The sequence below is a fragment of the Rana temporaria genome, chromosome 1 (genome assembly GCF_905171775.1).
Source record: "Rana temporaria chromosome 1, aRanTem1.1, whole genome shotgun sequence".
NCBI classification, from domain to species: domain Eukaryota; kingdom Metazoa; phylum Chordata; class Amphibia; order Anura; family Ranidae; genus Rana; species Rana temporaria.
The window spans coordinates 103433942-103450118 of NC_053489.1; the positions used below are offsets into that span (position 1 = coordinate 103433942).

Genomic DNA, 16177 nt, shown 5'->3' on the forward strand with positions numbered 1-16177 from the left:
CTCCTCCATATGTCGTGCTTTAGAGGCCAGCCACTCTCACCTGGCTGTTTAAGTAATCTCTCCTCCAAGTATGGCCCCACCCCAGGCCCTATCAGGGAACACTATATAAACCTGTGCACTGCAAGCCATCCGTGCTGATCAACGTTGTTTGTTTAGCTAGTGTGTGTTTGGGTTCCTGCTTGCCGTGTGCTACGTCTGTCTCTGGTTTACCGATCTTGGCTTGTTCGCTACTATCCCTGTCTGCTAGTCGCCCCGACCTTTGCCTTATCCCCTCACTATCTATTGCATCCTGAGCTGCTGCTTTCCCCCATCCCTATAGGCTACTGTGAGCGTGAGCTGGGGGACTCTGGGGGCCGCGACCTGGATCCAGTTGCAGCCCAGTCCATCCTCACCACTAGAGGCTCTGGTGAACACCTGCTGAATCCTAGACTCCGCGCCCTGGGGAATCTTGGGCTCTATCTCCCTGTGGGATCCCTGTTAGTGCTCCAGTGGACCTGCGTTCCTTAACCACCCCGAGTTCCATCTGCAGCAGTCAGCCATAGGGTTTACTACCATAGCGGTGCACTCCTGAACCCAACGGTGTGCATTTGTCACCTGGCCTCAGGTGACCTGACACCCTTGTGGAGGCTTACATTTGTGAATGGGTATTTTATGGTTACACAACCTATCACAACTGAAGGACTTAGGAATAAATGGTTGTGGAACAAATCATTTGGGTTTCCATTATTACTTATGAGGAAACTCGCTTTGATATACGAGTGCTTTGAATTACAAGCATGTTTTTGGAACGGATTATGCTCGCAATCCAAGGTTTTACTTTACTTCACAAACGCTTTAAACAAAAACTGCTATGCACCATTATTGGCAGTAGGTGTAACTAATTAATGTATCAAAACAGTTAGAGCATGGTGACTGAAGGGTGCAAGAAAGTTTGGTGCTTCTGGGAGGAAATAGGAAATGTAGCTCTCTTTTAGGCTTCATTTCCACTGGCATTCTTACAGCCACTTTTCTGAGCGTTTTTTACAGCTTAAAAACGCCTGTCCATGTTATTCTATGGCATCATGCCCACATAGGCGTTTTTGAGCTGCAAATGGCATAGGCATTTTTGAGCTGTAAAAAAAAACGTGGGACCAGGGCGTTCTGTGGCTTCAGCAATAGAGCTGTAAAAACGGCAGACATTAAAAAAAAGCTCAAAAACGCTACCGCTGCGTTTTTTTTTTTACAAATCAAACATGGACAGGCGTTTTTAAGCTGTAAAAAAGGCTAAAAAAAGTGGCTGTAAAAACGCCAGTGGAAATGAAGCTTTAATCTAAATGGCCCACAACCAATCATGTAAAGTTGTCAAACAATTCTGACACATTAAAGAACTAGTAAGCCCAAGTGCCTGTTACTATGTTGCTTGCTACAAAAAGAGACTTTCAGAAACGTTGTCACTAAGGTGAATCCCCAGCTCATCTTACAATGCGAGGCATCTCTCGGTCAGCTTCTTAGGCCGCATTTTGCATAGTTGGATGCTACAAGGCATGGAGTCTGTGCCAAAATTTTAAAAGTCAAAATTTGAATATTGTACATGCCCCAGGATAAATGATCTATGCAGCAGAATTTTGATGGTGGTGGTGCCTATTTTGCAATACAAGGGTTAGCTTACAAGCATGAATAATGACAGGTGTCATTAGGGCTGGAGATTCTGATCATTCATTGCAGACACCATAACAACGGGAGACAGGTGTTCACTTGAAAACACTTCCAGCTTTGCTACATTATTTAAGAAAGGTCTATATTCCTTATTTACTGGTTAAGCAAGTTCAGAAAAGCCTATTATCTGTTGCTTTTTATCTTGTGGAAGCACATTCTGAAGGAGGTAAACAGCCACTACCAAAGCTTTTACGTGTTTTATTTATTACCGGCTATGCAGTCCTATTTTGGATTTTTTTCATATATAGTTTTGTATACTTAGCTTTATATACAATAGTTTTTTCGTATTGCTACAATATTTGTTTGCACAAAATTGCAAAGATGTAGCCTTATGAAGCATGCTAGAAAAACAATAATATTGACTCACCATTTTTGCTACTTTTTGCTACTTTTTCACTTTGCATCTATCTTTTGTATACAGATATTGCTTAACACGTTAGAGTGGATTAAACCAACCCACCCATCAGCAACCTTTACCTACACAATTGATATATTTAGTGGTGTGGCAGGATTCTAAAGATATAAAGCTTTCTACATTGCAGTCACTCTCCTTACCTTCTTTTCTTGTAGGCCACATAAGCGGCATTTCTCTCGGAGCTGTATCCCAACGTTCTGCACTGGCGGTTACTGGCTGCAGGTGTGGAAAGCCTTGAAGGTGAGATGTAGGCGGGAGAGCCTGCACTGTCTGCATTGTTTACCTCTGCTCGGGAATTCTCAGGGGAAGTACAGGTGGAGGGACTGGTATCCCTGACTGAGCTCTCAGATGTCAGGGTGGAGTCAAATTGGTCTGTATTGGGAACTTCACAGCCAGCATTGTTCAGGTGAATGAAGTTAATCTCTGAATTATTACCCTATAAGAATTAAAAGCTTACATAAGTCAAACAGCAAAAATATGACTTTGCCACCTGGCACACAAATATTTTCCTTAAAAAGGAGGACAGTAAAACAGTACACTTTAAATGATGCATAATCACTGATACAATGCATGATACGGGAAATGTATACACAATGGGGATTATTTACGAAAGGCAAATCCACTTTGCACTAGAAGTGCAAACGTCAAGTGCAAATTGCACTTGAAATTGCCCTGAAAGTGCACTTGGAAGTCCAGTCGCTGTAAATCTGAGGGGTAGATCTAAAATGAGGAGAAGCTCTGCTGGTTTTATTATCCAATCATGTGCAAGTTAAAATGCTGTTTTTATTTTCCTTGCATGTCCCCCTCGGATCTACAGCGACTGCACTTCCAAGTGCACTTTCAGTGCAATTTCAAGTGCACTTTGCACTTGTAGTGCAAAGTGTATTTTCCTTTAGTAAATAACCCCCAGAGTCATGTAGATGAATGTAATAGAAGCTGCTTATGTGTGCTACCCCTGCACAGAAAATGGTATTAGTGGGAGAAATTGTGTCCCATCATTGGCAACAGTGGGAGGAATAGTGCCCCATCATTGGCATCAGTGGGAGGAATATTGCCCCACAGGGCTGCTGTTAGAAATCACAGGGCCACATACTGCTTAACTGAGAGAGCCCCCCATAAAACACCAAAATATATCTTTGCTAAAAATACACTAAAATCTCTATTATATGATATATTTAGAAGCCCCGTTCCCCGCTCTCCATCCTAAAACATTCTCTTGTGTGCCCGCAGCAGCAGCCGATGGGAGAGGAGAGGAGGAATGCTGGCAACACTACAGGGAAAATGGGTGCAGAGGGGGGCCTGGAAAGCAGGGGAATGGGGGAATGGGGCATGGATGATAGAACTGATCCCCGTGCAGCACAGCTGGAGGGAGCGGAGCAGGAAGAGGCAGAAGTGGATCAGTGTCTGCAGTAAGGCAATACAGCTGGCCCTTTTGCTCAGCAGGTACCCAGTACAGGAGGGATGGCTGTACGGCCTTGTCAGCAGCCCTGGTGCACCATCATTGGCATCAGTGGGAGGAATAGTGCTCCATTGTAGGCATCAGTGGGACGAATAGTGTCCCATCAGTGATATCAATGGGAGGAAAAGTGCTCTACGTAGGTGTCATTGGGAGGAATAGTGCCCCATTGTTTGTGTCAGGAATGAAATCCCACTGTTGGGGTCAGTTGGAGGAATAGTGCCTTTTATCAGTGGGAGGGATAGTGACCCAAGGGCCAGATAAAGGCTAGCAAAGGGCTGCATTCAGCTCTTAGGCCACCGTTTGGAGACCTTGGCTCTAAAATAACACACTACCTTATTGGGTGCTGCCCTAATGAGCATGTATACGTGGTAAGGGGTAGGGAAGATCTAAGCAATTTTGCTCTATTGGGTAGTATTTGTTCCAATGTCCCATATGGAATAATAAACAGACAAATGCACCTCTCTACTAGCTTACTATACGTTGTCCAGTGAACTCCTCAGAACTGGTCGCAAAATGAAATTACCATAATTCACTTATTACTTGTTACAGCCAACACTGGACATAGGAAGGACAACAGAAAACATTTAGGCGTCCAGATTATTAAACATATAAATATATATCCCTCCCTCTTCCCCACAAAGAACAGTGTTAGGTTTAATAATTTCCTTGTTGGGATTAATAAAGAATTTTGATTCTGAATAATTCCACAAAATCCTATAAAATGGAGGGAGGCTATGGGAAAAGTTATTTAAAAAAAATATCTAAAACTAAAAATCCTGTGCCATAGTACTGCACTCGATTAGGGCTTCTGTCCAGGAGCTGAGATTACTGACGTGGTCTCCCACAATGCACAACTCCTGTGACTCGTGTCAACTAACCTGCTGGACGCAGGTCCCAAGAGCTGGGATATTAGGGGACCTGAATTTTACAGCTCTGCAGTGTAGTTCATTACAGTAAATCATATGTCTGAAAATATTTGCCAATATAACCAAATCTTACTTCATCCACCACCATTGAGTTGGCATACACTTCATCATTGCCATTTAGCATGGCAGATAGCCTGGTAGCAGCAAGCATAGTGGGTGGGTATTTCAGCCTCTTCAGGACATCTACTGATGAATGTCTTTTTTCTGAAATTAAAAAATTCACTCTAGTTACTAGAAGAAATTTAATATTCACATAAGAATTCTGACTGAGAACAATAAATAGCAGAGGTCAAAGAAGAATGCAGCCTAATATGCCTTCTAGGAAACTGGTACAGTCATATAAAGGCATGTGAAATGCCCCACAGAAACATTGTCAAACAAATGAGAAAATTCAAGCATGTATAATTACAAGGTGTATTTAGATATGTACTCCATTTTCCCTGTAAAAATGACGACTCTAATCCACTTAAGACACTGTCAAGAAAATGCAGTTTGCTGAAAATATACCTATTCCGGCCTTTCCAAGCTCATGGCCAGGAATACCAAAATGGATCCTCTGACAAAAAGGACCCCCCACCCACCCAATCATTAGCCACAATCCACAACATGGGTATATTTGAAAAGGTTACAACTTAATCATTCAATCACTGAAATCTCTAAAACTATCAAAGTCAGGGGTTTTAGTTTCTTCTATGTGGGTCTTCCTCCTTTAAAGGGCAAGAGTAATTTTGATTGAACTTCCAATACTCCAATACTCTTTTAAGTATTTTTTTTTGCACCTAATAAACGATTGACCTACTATTGAATGTTGGCTTGCGGAGGTGTTCCGTGTTTGATATTTATAACTGTTTGGTGAACCTATTTATGGGTGAAAAAAATGCTCAGCGTACCTCGAAGTATCAAAGGAACAGCGGAGGATAGTCCAGCAAGCTGTAAATGGTTCAAGTTGGCTCTAAATGGTCAAAACTAATTTTCATAGTTCATGCCATAAACAGAGAAGGAGGAGAAAGGAAATTTTACAGCTGACTCTTCTCAGTAAAGGCAAAGGTGACGGTAAAGAATGAATGTAATGAGCCGTTACTTATCAAAGCTGAAGCTCCCATCTAGCACTAGAGGCTGTCCTGGTCTGGAAGCTAGAAATGGTACCATGTTCAATTTGTTCTTCAAAAAAGGCCATTACCAGGAATGCACACATACTCACCCACAATGCAGTCAACAAAACAAACGATTGGGGTAGATGCAGGGGCGGACTGAAAACTCATGGTGCCCCCGGGCAATAGGAGATTATGGGGCCCCCGGGAAATAGGGGATTATGGGGCCCCCACAGTACTGTATATACAGACACAGTATACATACACACACTGAGAATGTACTGAAGAGAAGGGGCAGCTTTAATCTTGAGATTTTTAGACCAAAAGGATGTCGGTAAGGGACATTTCAGGGACAGATGTAAAACAAAATATATATATATATATATATATATATATATATATATATATATATATATATATATATATATATATATTTTTTACATAGTGTCCCTGGTTTTACTGAGGCTGGCAACCCTGATGGGGCCCCCTAGTGGTATGGGGCCCTCAGGCAGTGCCCAAGTGCCCGAATGGTCAGTCCACCCCTGGGTAGATGAGAGATACAGATAATCACATACAAGCTTACATCTTGGACTCAAACAGACACTGCAGGATTCTTTCCAGACAAATTCATAATCATTTGGATTTCCTGTTCTATTACTTTTGCGAGGTTAATCCAGGACTTAAATGATGAAATATACATGAAAACCTGTGCCATAAATAAGGCTTTGCTGATAACCAATAAATAGGTAACCAAAGGCGAACACATGGCCGGGGCTCAAAGCAAAGTTCTGGCTCGTGTTTGGGACAACAGCATATGACTACCTAGATATTTCCAAGAAGGAACAAGGTACAACAAGTGGTGCATTTTTAGGAAGATTACTGCATTTCTCTGCTGACAAGATGCAGAGGCCCAAGCCACCATCCATCCACAGCATTCGTTAATCCTGTACATGCACTCCATTTGTCATCTCTAGGGTATTGGATGTGCTTCTTAAACAAAAGAACACACAGAAGAAGAATAGTAAACAATGAAATATGATAATTATATGTTGCAAACAAAAAAAAATAAAGTCTTTTAACCCGTCAGCTACTAACAGAAGTCAATAAATATGCGCCGCCCTGCTAAAACCATGACTTGGGTAAAGCTTACCAATGAAACACCCTAATGGCACCCTAATGGCAAGATAAAGTAAGCCAGTCATAAAAGATGGGAGCTGCCATTGAGGATATCCTTTTGAAGATGTTATTTGACTGCTGTTACACTGACCCAATGACTTTAGAACACAGAGTTGCTGACCCAGAACAAGTATGCAAGACTACGAACGTCAGAGTAAAGTCAAGAGACCCTACCTGCATTTTTGTTCCAGGTCAGTGACTCAAAAAAAAAAAAAAATGTGTCACCTTTGACGATAGGCAATTAGCATTATAAATAAAATGTTTAAAGCCCAACTCCGGCCACAAGAAAATAAATCAACTGTAATGGCCAACTGCTCCATCAAGTCTTTGGGTGCAGGGGTAACAAGAAATACTTACCTTACTCCTCATTCCTGTGCTCCTGTAGGCTCCCTCCATGCGTAAGCTACTGAAAGCTGCTCCCAGTCACTCACCTACCTCCTCCAAATACAGGATTGAGCCCTGGTTCACACCGACAGTGGAAATGAAATCGTGCGAAAATGCACAATTTCATTTCCGCATTTCAGTCCCAACTTCGGGGGCGATTTCAGAGACATCTGTGCGGGTTGCTGCACAGAAGTCAATGGAATCTGCACCTGAAATCGCCAAAAGTAGTACAGAAACTACTTTTGGGAATCGGTACGGTGCCGCAAAGTCGGCGCCATGTCGACATGTTAATTTGCATGCCAAATCACTCCAATGTGAACCAGGGCTAATAGCCCTTCATTGTTTATGGAGCCGCTCAGGAACCACCCACAGCCCAGAGAGTCAGGAGGAAGAGGAGAGTGCCAGAGCTAGGAGTAAGGCAAGTAGCCAGTATCAGTAATAGACTTGAAAAACTTAACATAAGTCACCAGGACAACCGAGGGACCAAAGGGGTTGTAAAGGTTTGTTTTTTATTTTCTAAATAGGTTCCTTTAAGCTAGTGCATTGTTGGTTCACTTATGCCGCGTACACACGATCGGTCAAACCGATGAGAATGGTCTGATGGACCGTTTTCATCGGACCAAACCGATCGTGTGTGGGCCCCATCGGTTATTTATCCATAGGTTAAAAAAAAGCAATCTTGTTTTAAATTTAACCGATGGATACCTAACCGATAGAAAAAAAACGATCATTTGTAGGCACGTCCATCGGTTAAAAATCCATGCATGCTCAGAATCAAGTCGACGCATGCTTGGAAGCATTAAACTTCATTTTTTTCAGCACGTTGTTGTGTTTTACGTCACCGCGTTCTGACACGATCATTTTTTTAACTGATGGTGTGTAGGCACGACTGGCCATCAGTCAACTTCATCGGTTAACCGATGAAAACGGTCCATCAGACCGTTTTCATCGGATGGACCGATCGTGTGTACAGGGCATTACCTTTTCCTTCAATTTCCCTTCTAAATGTTTTTTTTCTTTGTTTTCTTTGTCTGAATTTCTCACTTCCTGTTCCTCCTCAGTAAGGTGTTCAGTAAGCTGTTCTAAATGACTTTCCACCGCTCGGATGATGGTGGAAAGCTTACTGAGGAGAAACAGGAAGTGAGAAATTCAGACAAAGAAAAAAAACATTTAGAAGGGGAATTGAAGGAAAAGGTAAGTGAACCAACAATGCACTAGCTTAAAGGAACCAATTTAGAAAATAAAAGACGAACCATTAGAACCCCTTTAAGGAACTCAGCCAGGTGATAGCTAGATCATTGTTCTTAATTATTATGGGCAGTTTACTGACTGGAAAGTGCCAGCTGATTAGAGAAAATCCAACGTGGTACCGGTATATAAACAAGGGCCAAAATACAGTTAGGTCCATATATATTTGGACACGGGCACAATTGTCATACTTTTGGCTCTGTATGCCACCAGAATAAAATTAAAACAAAACAATCCAAATGAATTTGAATTGCAGACTTTCAGCTTTAATTCAAGGGGTTGAACATAAATATCAAGTACAGAATTTAGCAACTGCGACCATTTTTATACACAGTCCCCCCATTTTCAGGGGCTCAAATGTAATTGGACAAATTAATATACTGTATTTATCTTCATATAACGTGCCCCGGCGTACAGCGCGCACCCCCAACTTGGAATGAAAATTCCTGGAAAAAAAAGAAATACTTACAGTTTGGACGCCCCTTGTTGGTGTCTTGCCCGGCGTCCATCGGTGGCCTTGTCCAGTCCGGCGTCCTTCTGCGGCCATCGTGGTGTCCTCCCCGCTGTGTTTTTCAGCCGATCCCTGCTTCCCGCGCTGTGTTTGAACCACTCCGCCGACATATACCGAGAGCAGTACACTCAGGTATACTTAGGCAGGCTGGGCTCCTCTCGCGTAAAGGACACACAGGACGTGACCACGAGCGGAGCCGAGCCTGCCCGAGTATACCCAAGTGTACTGCGCTCGGTATATGTCGGCGCAGTGGTTCAAACACAGGGCGGGAAGCTATTGGCGTATATCGCACACCCACGATTTTGCCCTGATTTTAAGGGCAAAAAAGTGCACGGTATACGCCGATAAATACGGTAATCATAAATAAAATTTTAATTTTTTATATTTTGTTGAGAATCCTTTACCGGCAATGACTGCCTGAAGTCTGGAACCCATGGACATTACCAAAGACTGTGTTTTCCTCGCCTGACAAATAAAACGCGTCAATGTGGCGCCTGCACGACACGCCTGTGATGTCCTGACCCAGACAGCTGGAGCTATCAGACCTGCCTTGCTGCTTCAGCTACTCAGCTTGGACTCTAGCCGGATTGACAGGAGGAATTTGGATGCAGTGACTTGTTTTTTCGTGGAGGCTGATCTCAGAGTTGACCGTGGATCTTCTGGTGGTAGTGAGGACTGGTGAGACTAACCGAACCGGTAGTATCCGCTATTTATTTGTACCTGCCTTAACCCGATATCACCTTAACCTCCGTGTTGCACACACCTGTACCTGCGGGAGTCCACTGCCTGTCGGTGTTGCTCTGCACCAGCTCAGCATTTGTCCACTGTATACAGAGCCCTCTTCCTCTAGTGTAGAACTTTACTGACATCCGGCCGAGGATCTAACTCAGTATCATCTTTCCATTTTGGTACAGAGCAGAATCCCCTCACAACACACCTCAACTAGTTGCCTTTATTTTTGACTTTGGATCCCCGGGTTTATTAACCCTACTGACATTACGTTCACAATGCTATTGCAGACCGGGGGCCTTTTGCTATTTTTTCTTAGACCAGAATATTCCCCAATAGGGATTTAGATCTGAGTGTGTATGTGTAAAGATTGAGGTATGATCGTGGTAGCTACCTGTCTGGTTTGACAATGTTGTCATATTTTATTATGAAATGGTGAAGGTCTCTGTGGTTTTATCTATGTTTACCAATAAAGCAATTTACATTTTTCCTACCACCTGCACTACTCCTTTTTGATGTACCGCTTGAGGATCATCAGTCCCCCTCATTATATGCAGCTTTCCTCCTCCTCTTCAATTGTTCTTTGTTTGTGTGTCTTTCTTGCCTTTAGTTTTGCCTTCAGCAAGTGAAATGCATGCTCAATTGGGTTGAGATCAGGTGATTGCCTCGGCCATTGCAGAATATTCCACTTATTTTCCTTCAAAAGCTCCTGGGTTGCTTTTGCGGAGTGTTTTGGATCATTGTCTATCTGTACTGTTAAGCACCGTCCAATCAACTTTTGCTGAATCTGGGCTGACAGTATGGGCCAGATCCTCATAAGAGATACGCAGGCGGATCTGCTGTTCCGCCTGCGTATCCCTGTTTCTATCTTTGGAACTGATCCACAGAATCAGTTTCCAAGAGATAGACAGAAGATCCGACATGTGTAAGGGACTTACACTGCCGGATCTTAGGATGCAGTACCGCATCCGCCGCTGGGGGCATTTCGAGTCGAAATGCCGCCTCGGGTATGCAAATTAGCACTTACGGAGATCCACGAAGCTTTTCAGCTTCGTTTTTTCTCCGTAAGTATTAGTTTGCAATCGTAAAATTAGGGCTGCTTTTACAAAGTGTAAAGTTAGTACACCTTGTAAAAGCAGACCCTTCTTTCCAGCGACGCTGTTTTTTTTTTTTCCTGCCGCAACTCGTTTTTTTCCTGACGCAACTTTTTTGACCCGGCGCGATTCACGAAGCTCGGCGTAACGTAATTTCGCTCTATGCACGTCGGGAAAATGACGTCACGAGCATGCGCAGTATGTCCGGCGCGGGAGCGCGCCTAATTTAAATGGGACTCGCCCCATTTGAATTGGGAACGCCTTACGCCGGCCGGATTTAAGTTACACAGCCGAAAATTCCTAGGTAAGTGCTTTGTGGATCGGGCACTTAGGTAGAAATTTTCAGCCAGTGTAACTTAAATGGGAATTTTTAAGTTACGGCGGCTGGCTGTGGATCTGGCCCTATATCTCTAAACACTGCAGAATTCATCCGGCTGCTTCTGTCTTATCATCAATAAACACAAATGACCCAGTGCCACTGGAAGCCATGCATGCCCATGCCATAACACTGCCTCCATAATGTTTTACAGATGACATTGTGTGCTTTGGATCATGAGCTGTTCCAAGTCTTTTCCACACGTTTTTCTTTTTGTCATTCTGGTACAGATTAATCTTATTTTAATTTGGCCAAAGAAAGCTTTTCCAGAACTGATCTGTCTTTTTTAGTTGTTTTTTTTGGCAAAGTCTAATCTGGCTTTTCTATTTTTCAGGCTTATGAATAGTTTGCACCTTGTGGTGAACCCTCTGTATTTGCTCTTGTGAAGTCTTCTCTTGATTGTAGACTTTGATAATGATATGCCCACCTCCTGCAGAGTGTCCTTCACTTGTCTGGATATTGTGAACGGGTTTTTCTTTACTAAAGAGAGGATCCTGCGATCATCCACCACTGTTGACTTCCGTGGACATCCAGGCCTTTTTATGTTGCAGAGTTTACCAATTAAAATAAGGTACCGTATATGTTGGAAATGGAAGGTTTTATTAAACTAGAACGTTTTGGACAGAGTGGAGAGGGATTAGAATAGCTGTTTTTATTGCTGTGTGTGTCTTCATTAGGGAGATTCACCCTCTCTATGTGTCCTATATACCAGTAACATTGAAATTAAAGTAAAGTAAAATCTTAAATTTTGGGTTGTTCCCAGAAAAAGTAGGTGAAATCTTCCAACATGGACACTAGTTCTGATGACCTGGGGGGCCCCAAGGGATTCCCTCAATCTGCAAGGATTTCCTCTCACTTCCTGTTTAGTCTATGGGACAGGAAGTGAAGGTAAATCTCCCCAATGGGACACAGATGGCAAATAAGAAATCTGAGTGAGGTTATAACACTCCATTGCTCTATTTAAAATTAAAATTAAAGTTTTGCCTATAGTTCTACTTTAAATTAAATCATTAGTATGCCGACGAGGGCAGAAAGAAGGAACCAGGGAAGATGAAATATAAGCAGAATAAGCTTCAGCTTTAAAAATAAAGAAAACATCTGCCTAGTGAATATGGAAGACAACCTCTTTGATCGGTTTCTATTCTGCAGCAGAACACCTGCACAACACAGCTAAATCCATGGAAACTGGATTCCACTATTTCCTCATGCACAAAACACTGAGTACTCACAAATCCTAGCGATATCACAGTTTAATGATTCACCACATCTTTTCCTAGCACTGCGTAACTGCGAAGACCAAACAAACCAAAACACGTACTACAAGGTATAGAGGCCTACTGACATGTATGGAAGATGAAGATTTCTGGCATATACAAAAAATAAATGCAGTCTTTAGGTTTGATAACTGAAGTTCTGTATGAAAGCGTTATCAGGAGACAAGGATGGTGAGCGATCTCAGCGACCAGAAATAGAAGCTCTATGGGGATTAGCTGTTCCATTCAGGTGTTGTAACAGGTGCCACAGGAGATGAAGGGCCACACACACAAACAATATGTAAATGAAGTATGTAATACTTAAAGCGGTATTAGGTTAGGTTTACACGTATGCGATGCCAGACGTCGCATGTGAGTCGCACCACATTTCTGTACACATCACATGCAATGTCTGTGCAATGCAAATTCAGCCATACAGTTTGTATTGTTGAACTCCCATCGCATTCGCACCAAAATGGTGCAGGATCCTTTTTTTGGTCCGCACTGAAGACCCATGTTATCCGATTACACAGTTCGCACTGCATTCTGCAAACCGATTTGAGGGTGTCGATAACTTTTGTAGCACTACCCCCGAAGGAGCTGCTGGTTTGTTTTGGGTGGCATGTTACCTCATGGCTCCTCCTCCGTCTAGGGGTGTATGGTGAATAAAGTCGTAACGGAATGTCCACGACAGGTGTCTTTTTCTGTGCTCTTTATTACCCAGCCAGGTAAAAACAATAAAACTTGTGGTGATAGAAGAGTTGAAGTAAAAGGAGAAATAGCAGATTCAGGCCTAGCAATAGGGAAACAGTCCTGCTTCCAACAACACTTAGGGCTCTTTCACATGGGTGGCCCGTTCAGGTCCGCCCCGCTGAGCAAGCAGAGGTTCACTGGGCAGATCATTACTGATCCTCCCCATGTGAAAGGGGCCTTAGTCTTCTTCGCCACTCCAGTCGGAGTGGGCATAGCGTACTTGGACAGGCCTCTCTCACTGACCTGGCAGCCAGAGTATCACTCGGAACTTAGAGGAAAAGTCTCTGCCACAGACAGGATTGAGGTAGCGGAGGTATTCCTCCTTAATAGACTTTGGCCTGGATCTCCTTCAGATAGTTTGTTACCGACTGACATATGACCAACGTCCATCCTTTCAGTAACCGGTTACCTCGATCCCCGGTGGATTGTCGAGACCCTATTGGATTGCCAGCCTGTTGGCTCTCTTCAGATGGACTCCCCACCGAACAGCTTCCTCACAAGGGAACAATGCTTGGGATATTCTCAGGATTGGGGACCCAGACGATTACCGGGGCCCAGCCACAGCTTTAAATGTTCCAGACCAACGTGGTCCTGGAACCAGGCACACTGCGTGGCACGTGCACCCCAGCCTGGAAGGCCATTTTCGCGGGGGCGCCGTGATGCAGTCACCCTAAAGGTGGGTGCCGCACTCGAAGAAGAACCCAGACCAATTGCGTCTGCCCCATAAATACCCACACCCAGCATGCACAGCAAGGAGAAACCCTCCTGATAGGCTGCTGGGAAAAAGCACCCAAAACTTGACTCCACTGCTGCCACCTATTGTTCTGGGGTGGGAACAGCACCCCAGGAACAACAGAATGAGCCCACAGCACAGCCAAGCTGAGACAGAGACCCAATTTGAACAGATTAACCAGATCAGAGCTAACTAACTCTCTGATCCCCCTCTAAATTAACGAAGCATCGTAACCAGGCGCTACACCTGCAGTGGTTCACAGATGTCAGTGTGAACTGCCTGTGATTCAGATGCAATGCGGGAACCCGCTAACGGCCAGGTAAACAGAGAAGCAGAACCGGAAGTGAGGAAATCCTCCCCTTCCTACGCCAGAAGTGATGGAGCGGCTATTCAGCCAATCAAATCACTTCTGCCTTACTGGGAATCAGAAAATTGATGCCCGTAGCTGCAGGAATCATTCTTGACCTGGTATAATCACTGCAAACCAAGGATGTCATATGACAACCTACTGTCAGTAAGTGGTTAAAAGTACCTTCCATTTCTCTCTTTTATTGCTGCTGTGATCTATCCTTCAGTTAGAGCAGGGGTCTCCAAACTTTCTAAACAAAGGGCCAGTTTACTGTCCTTCAGATTTTAGGGGGGCCGGACTGTGGACAGCAGGAATAAAAAAAAATGCTGGCATCAGTGTGAGTAAACCGTGTCCCATCTCTGGTATTAGGGGGAGGAATAGTGTCCCATTGGTGATGTTAGTGGCAGGAATTATGCTCCATTTCTGGAGTTAGAGGGAAAAATAGAGTCATATAAGTGGAATGAATAGTGCCCCAAGTTGCCGGATAATTGCAAGCAAAGAGCCGCATCTGGCCCCCGGGCCACAGTTTGGAGACCCCTGAGTTAGAGGGTGGCTACGTTCATTCTCAATGGTTCCACTGCATGTAGGAATGTAGCCACTTTCTCTTCCTAGCTCCTGAGATGGACTAAGACCTATGGCAGGGGTGCCCAACCTTTTGAAGAGAGGGGGCCACTTAAGAGACTTGGTAACCGGTCGCTGGCCACATTGAGCGGAGCTGGTGGATGGCAGGTCTGTGTCTGCTCTATATATGCAGAGCGGACACAGCCCACTATACTCTATACTATAGTTTTAAAGCAGCCCAGTAGCCACTGCAGAACAGATATGCCCATATATACACTGTGATTTTAGTAATAAAACTGACCTTTAATAACAGTATTCTATTCTATTCCATCCCAGAGCGGGAGGTCGCGGGCCACATCAGAGGGCTCCGCGGGCCACATGTTGGGCACCCCTGACCTATGGAATGTGTAGTGTGCATAGAGCAGTGTACATGACCACAACTAACTTCCAGTACTCATTCCAAACAACAACAGTGGGGCAAAAGGAGAGGTTCGGGAGCTCATAAAGGATGCTACAAGGAGGCAAGAAAACAGTAACGCAATTTCATAAAAAATACATTACAGGACCATTAATACGATTAGCGGTTGTTCAGGAGAGGCGCAAAACTGCCATTTGCCGATGTAAACAAGGCAGATCGCCATTCTGTTAGTAGGGGAGGTAGAGATCCTGTGTTTCTAATAAGCAGGAACACAAATCTCTGCCTTTTCACAGCAAAAACACCTCGCCCACAGTTAGAAAGCACTCCCTAGGGACACATTTAACCATTTGATCACCCCTGATGTTAACCCCTTTCCAGACAGTGTCGTTAGTACAGTGACAGTGCATATTTTTAGCACCGATCACTGTATTGATGTCACTGGTCCCCAATAAAGTGTCACTTTGTGTCCAATTTGTCTACCGCAATGTCACAGTCCCGCTATAAGTCGCTGATCGCCACCATTACTAGTAAAAATAAACAAATAAATAAAAATGTCATAAAACCATCCCCTATTTTGTAGTCACAATAACTTTTGTGCAAACCAATCAATGTACGCTTATTGGGATTTTTTACCAAAAACACGTAGCAGAATACTAAATTGATGAAAAAAAATGAAGTTTTTTTCATTTTTTATTGGATGTGTTTTATAGCAGAAAGAAATAAATATTGTTTTGTTTTTTTCTAAACTGTCCGTCTTTTTTTGTTTATAGCGCAAAATATAAAAATCACAGAGGTGATCAAATACCACCAAAAGAAAGCTCTATATGTGGGAAAAAAAAGAAGGACATGAATGTTATTTGGTTACAGCATCGCGCGACCGCGCAATTGTCAGTTAAAATAACGCAGTGCCGTATCGCAAAAAATTGCTTGGTCAGGAAGGGGGTAAAACCTTCCGGGGCTGAAGTGGTTAAAGGGGTTGTAAAGGTGTGTTTTTTATTTTCTAAAT

The 16177-nt window shown here is 43.5% G+C and overlaps 1 protein-coding gene across 6 annotated transcripts in view; it reads right to left on the reverse strand.

Annotated features, from left to right (window-relative positions):
• Nucleotides 1-16177, reverse strand: part of ARHGEF28 (Rho guanine nucleotide exchange factor 28) — a 355169-nt gene that overhangs the window by 141922 nt on the left and 197070 nt on the right. For all 6 annotated transcript variants that reach the window (XM_040341440.1, XM_040341441.1, XM_040341443.1 and 3 more), the window contains 2 exons: nt 4569-4699; nt 2251-2546 (listed from right to left, as the gene is read on the reverse strand). In XM_040341440.1, coding sequence (XP_040197374.1) covers nt 2251-2546; nt 4569-4699 — 427 coding nt within the window. The remainder of the gene's footprint in view (nt 1-2250; nt 2547-4568; nt 4700-16177) is intronic.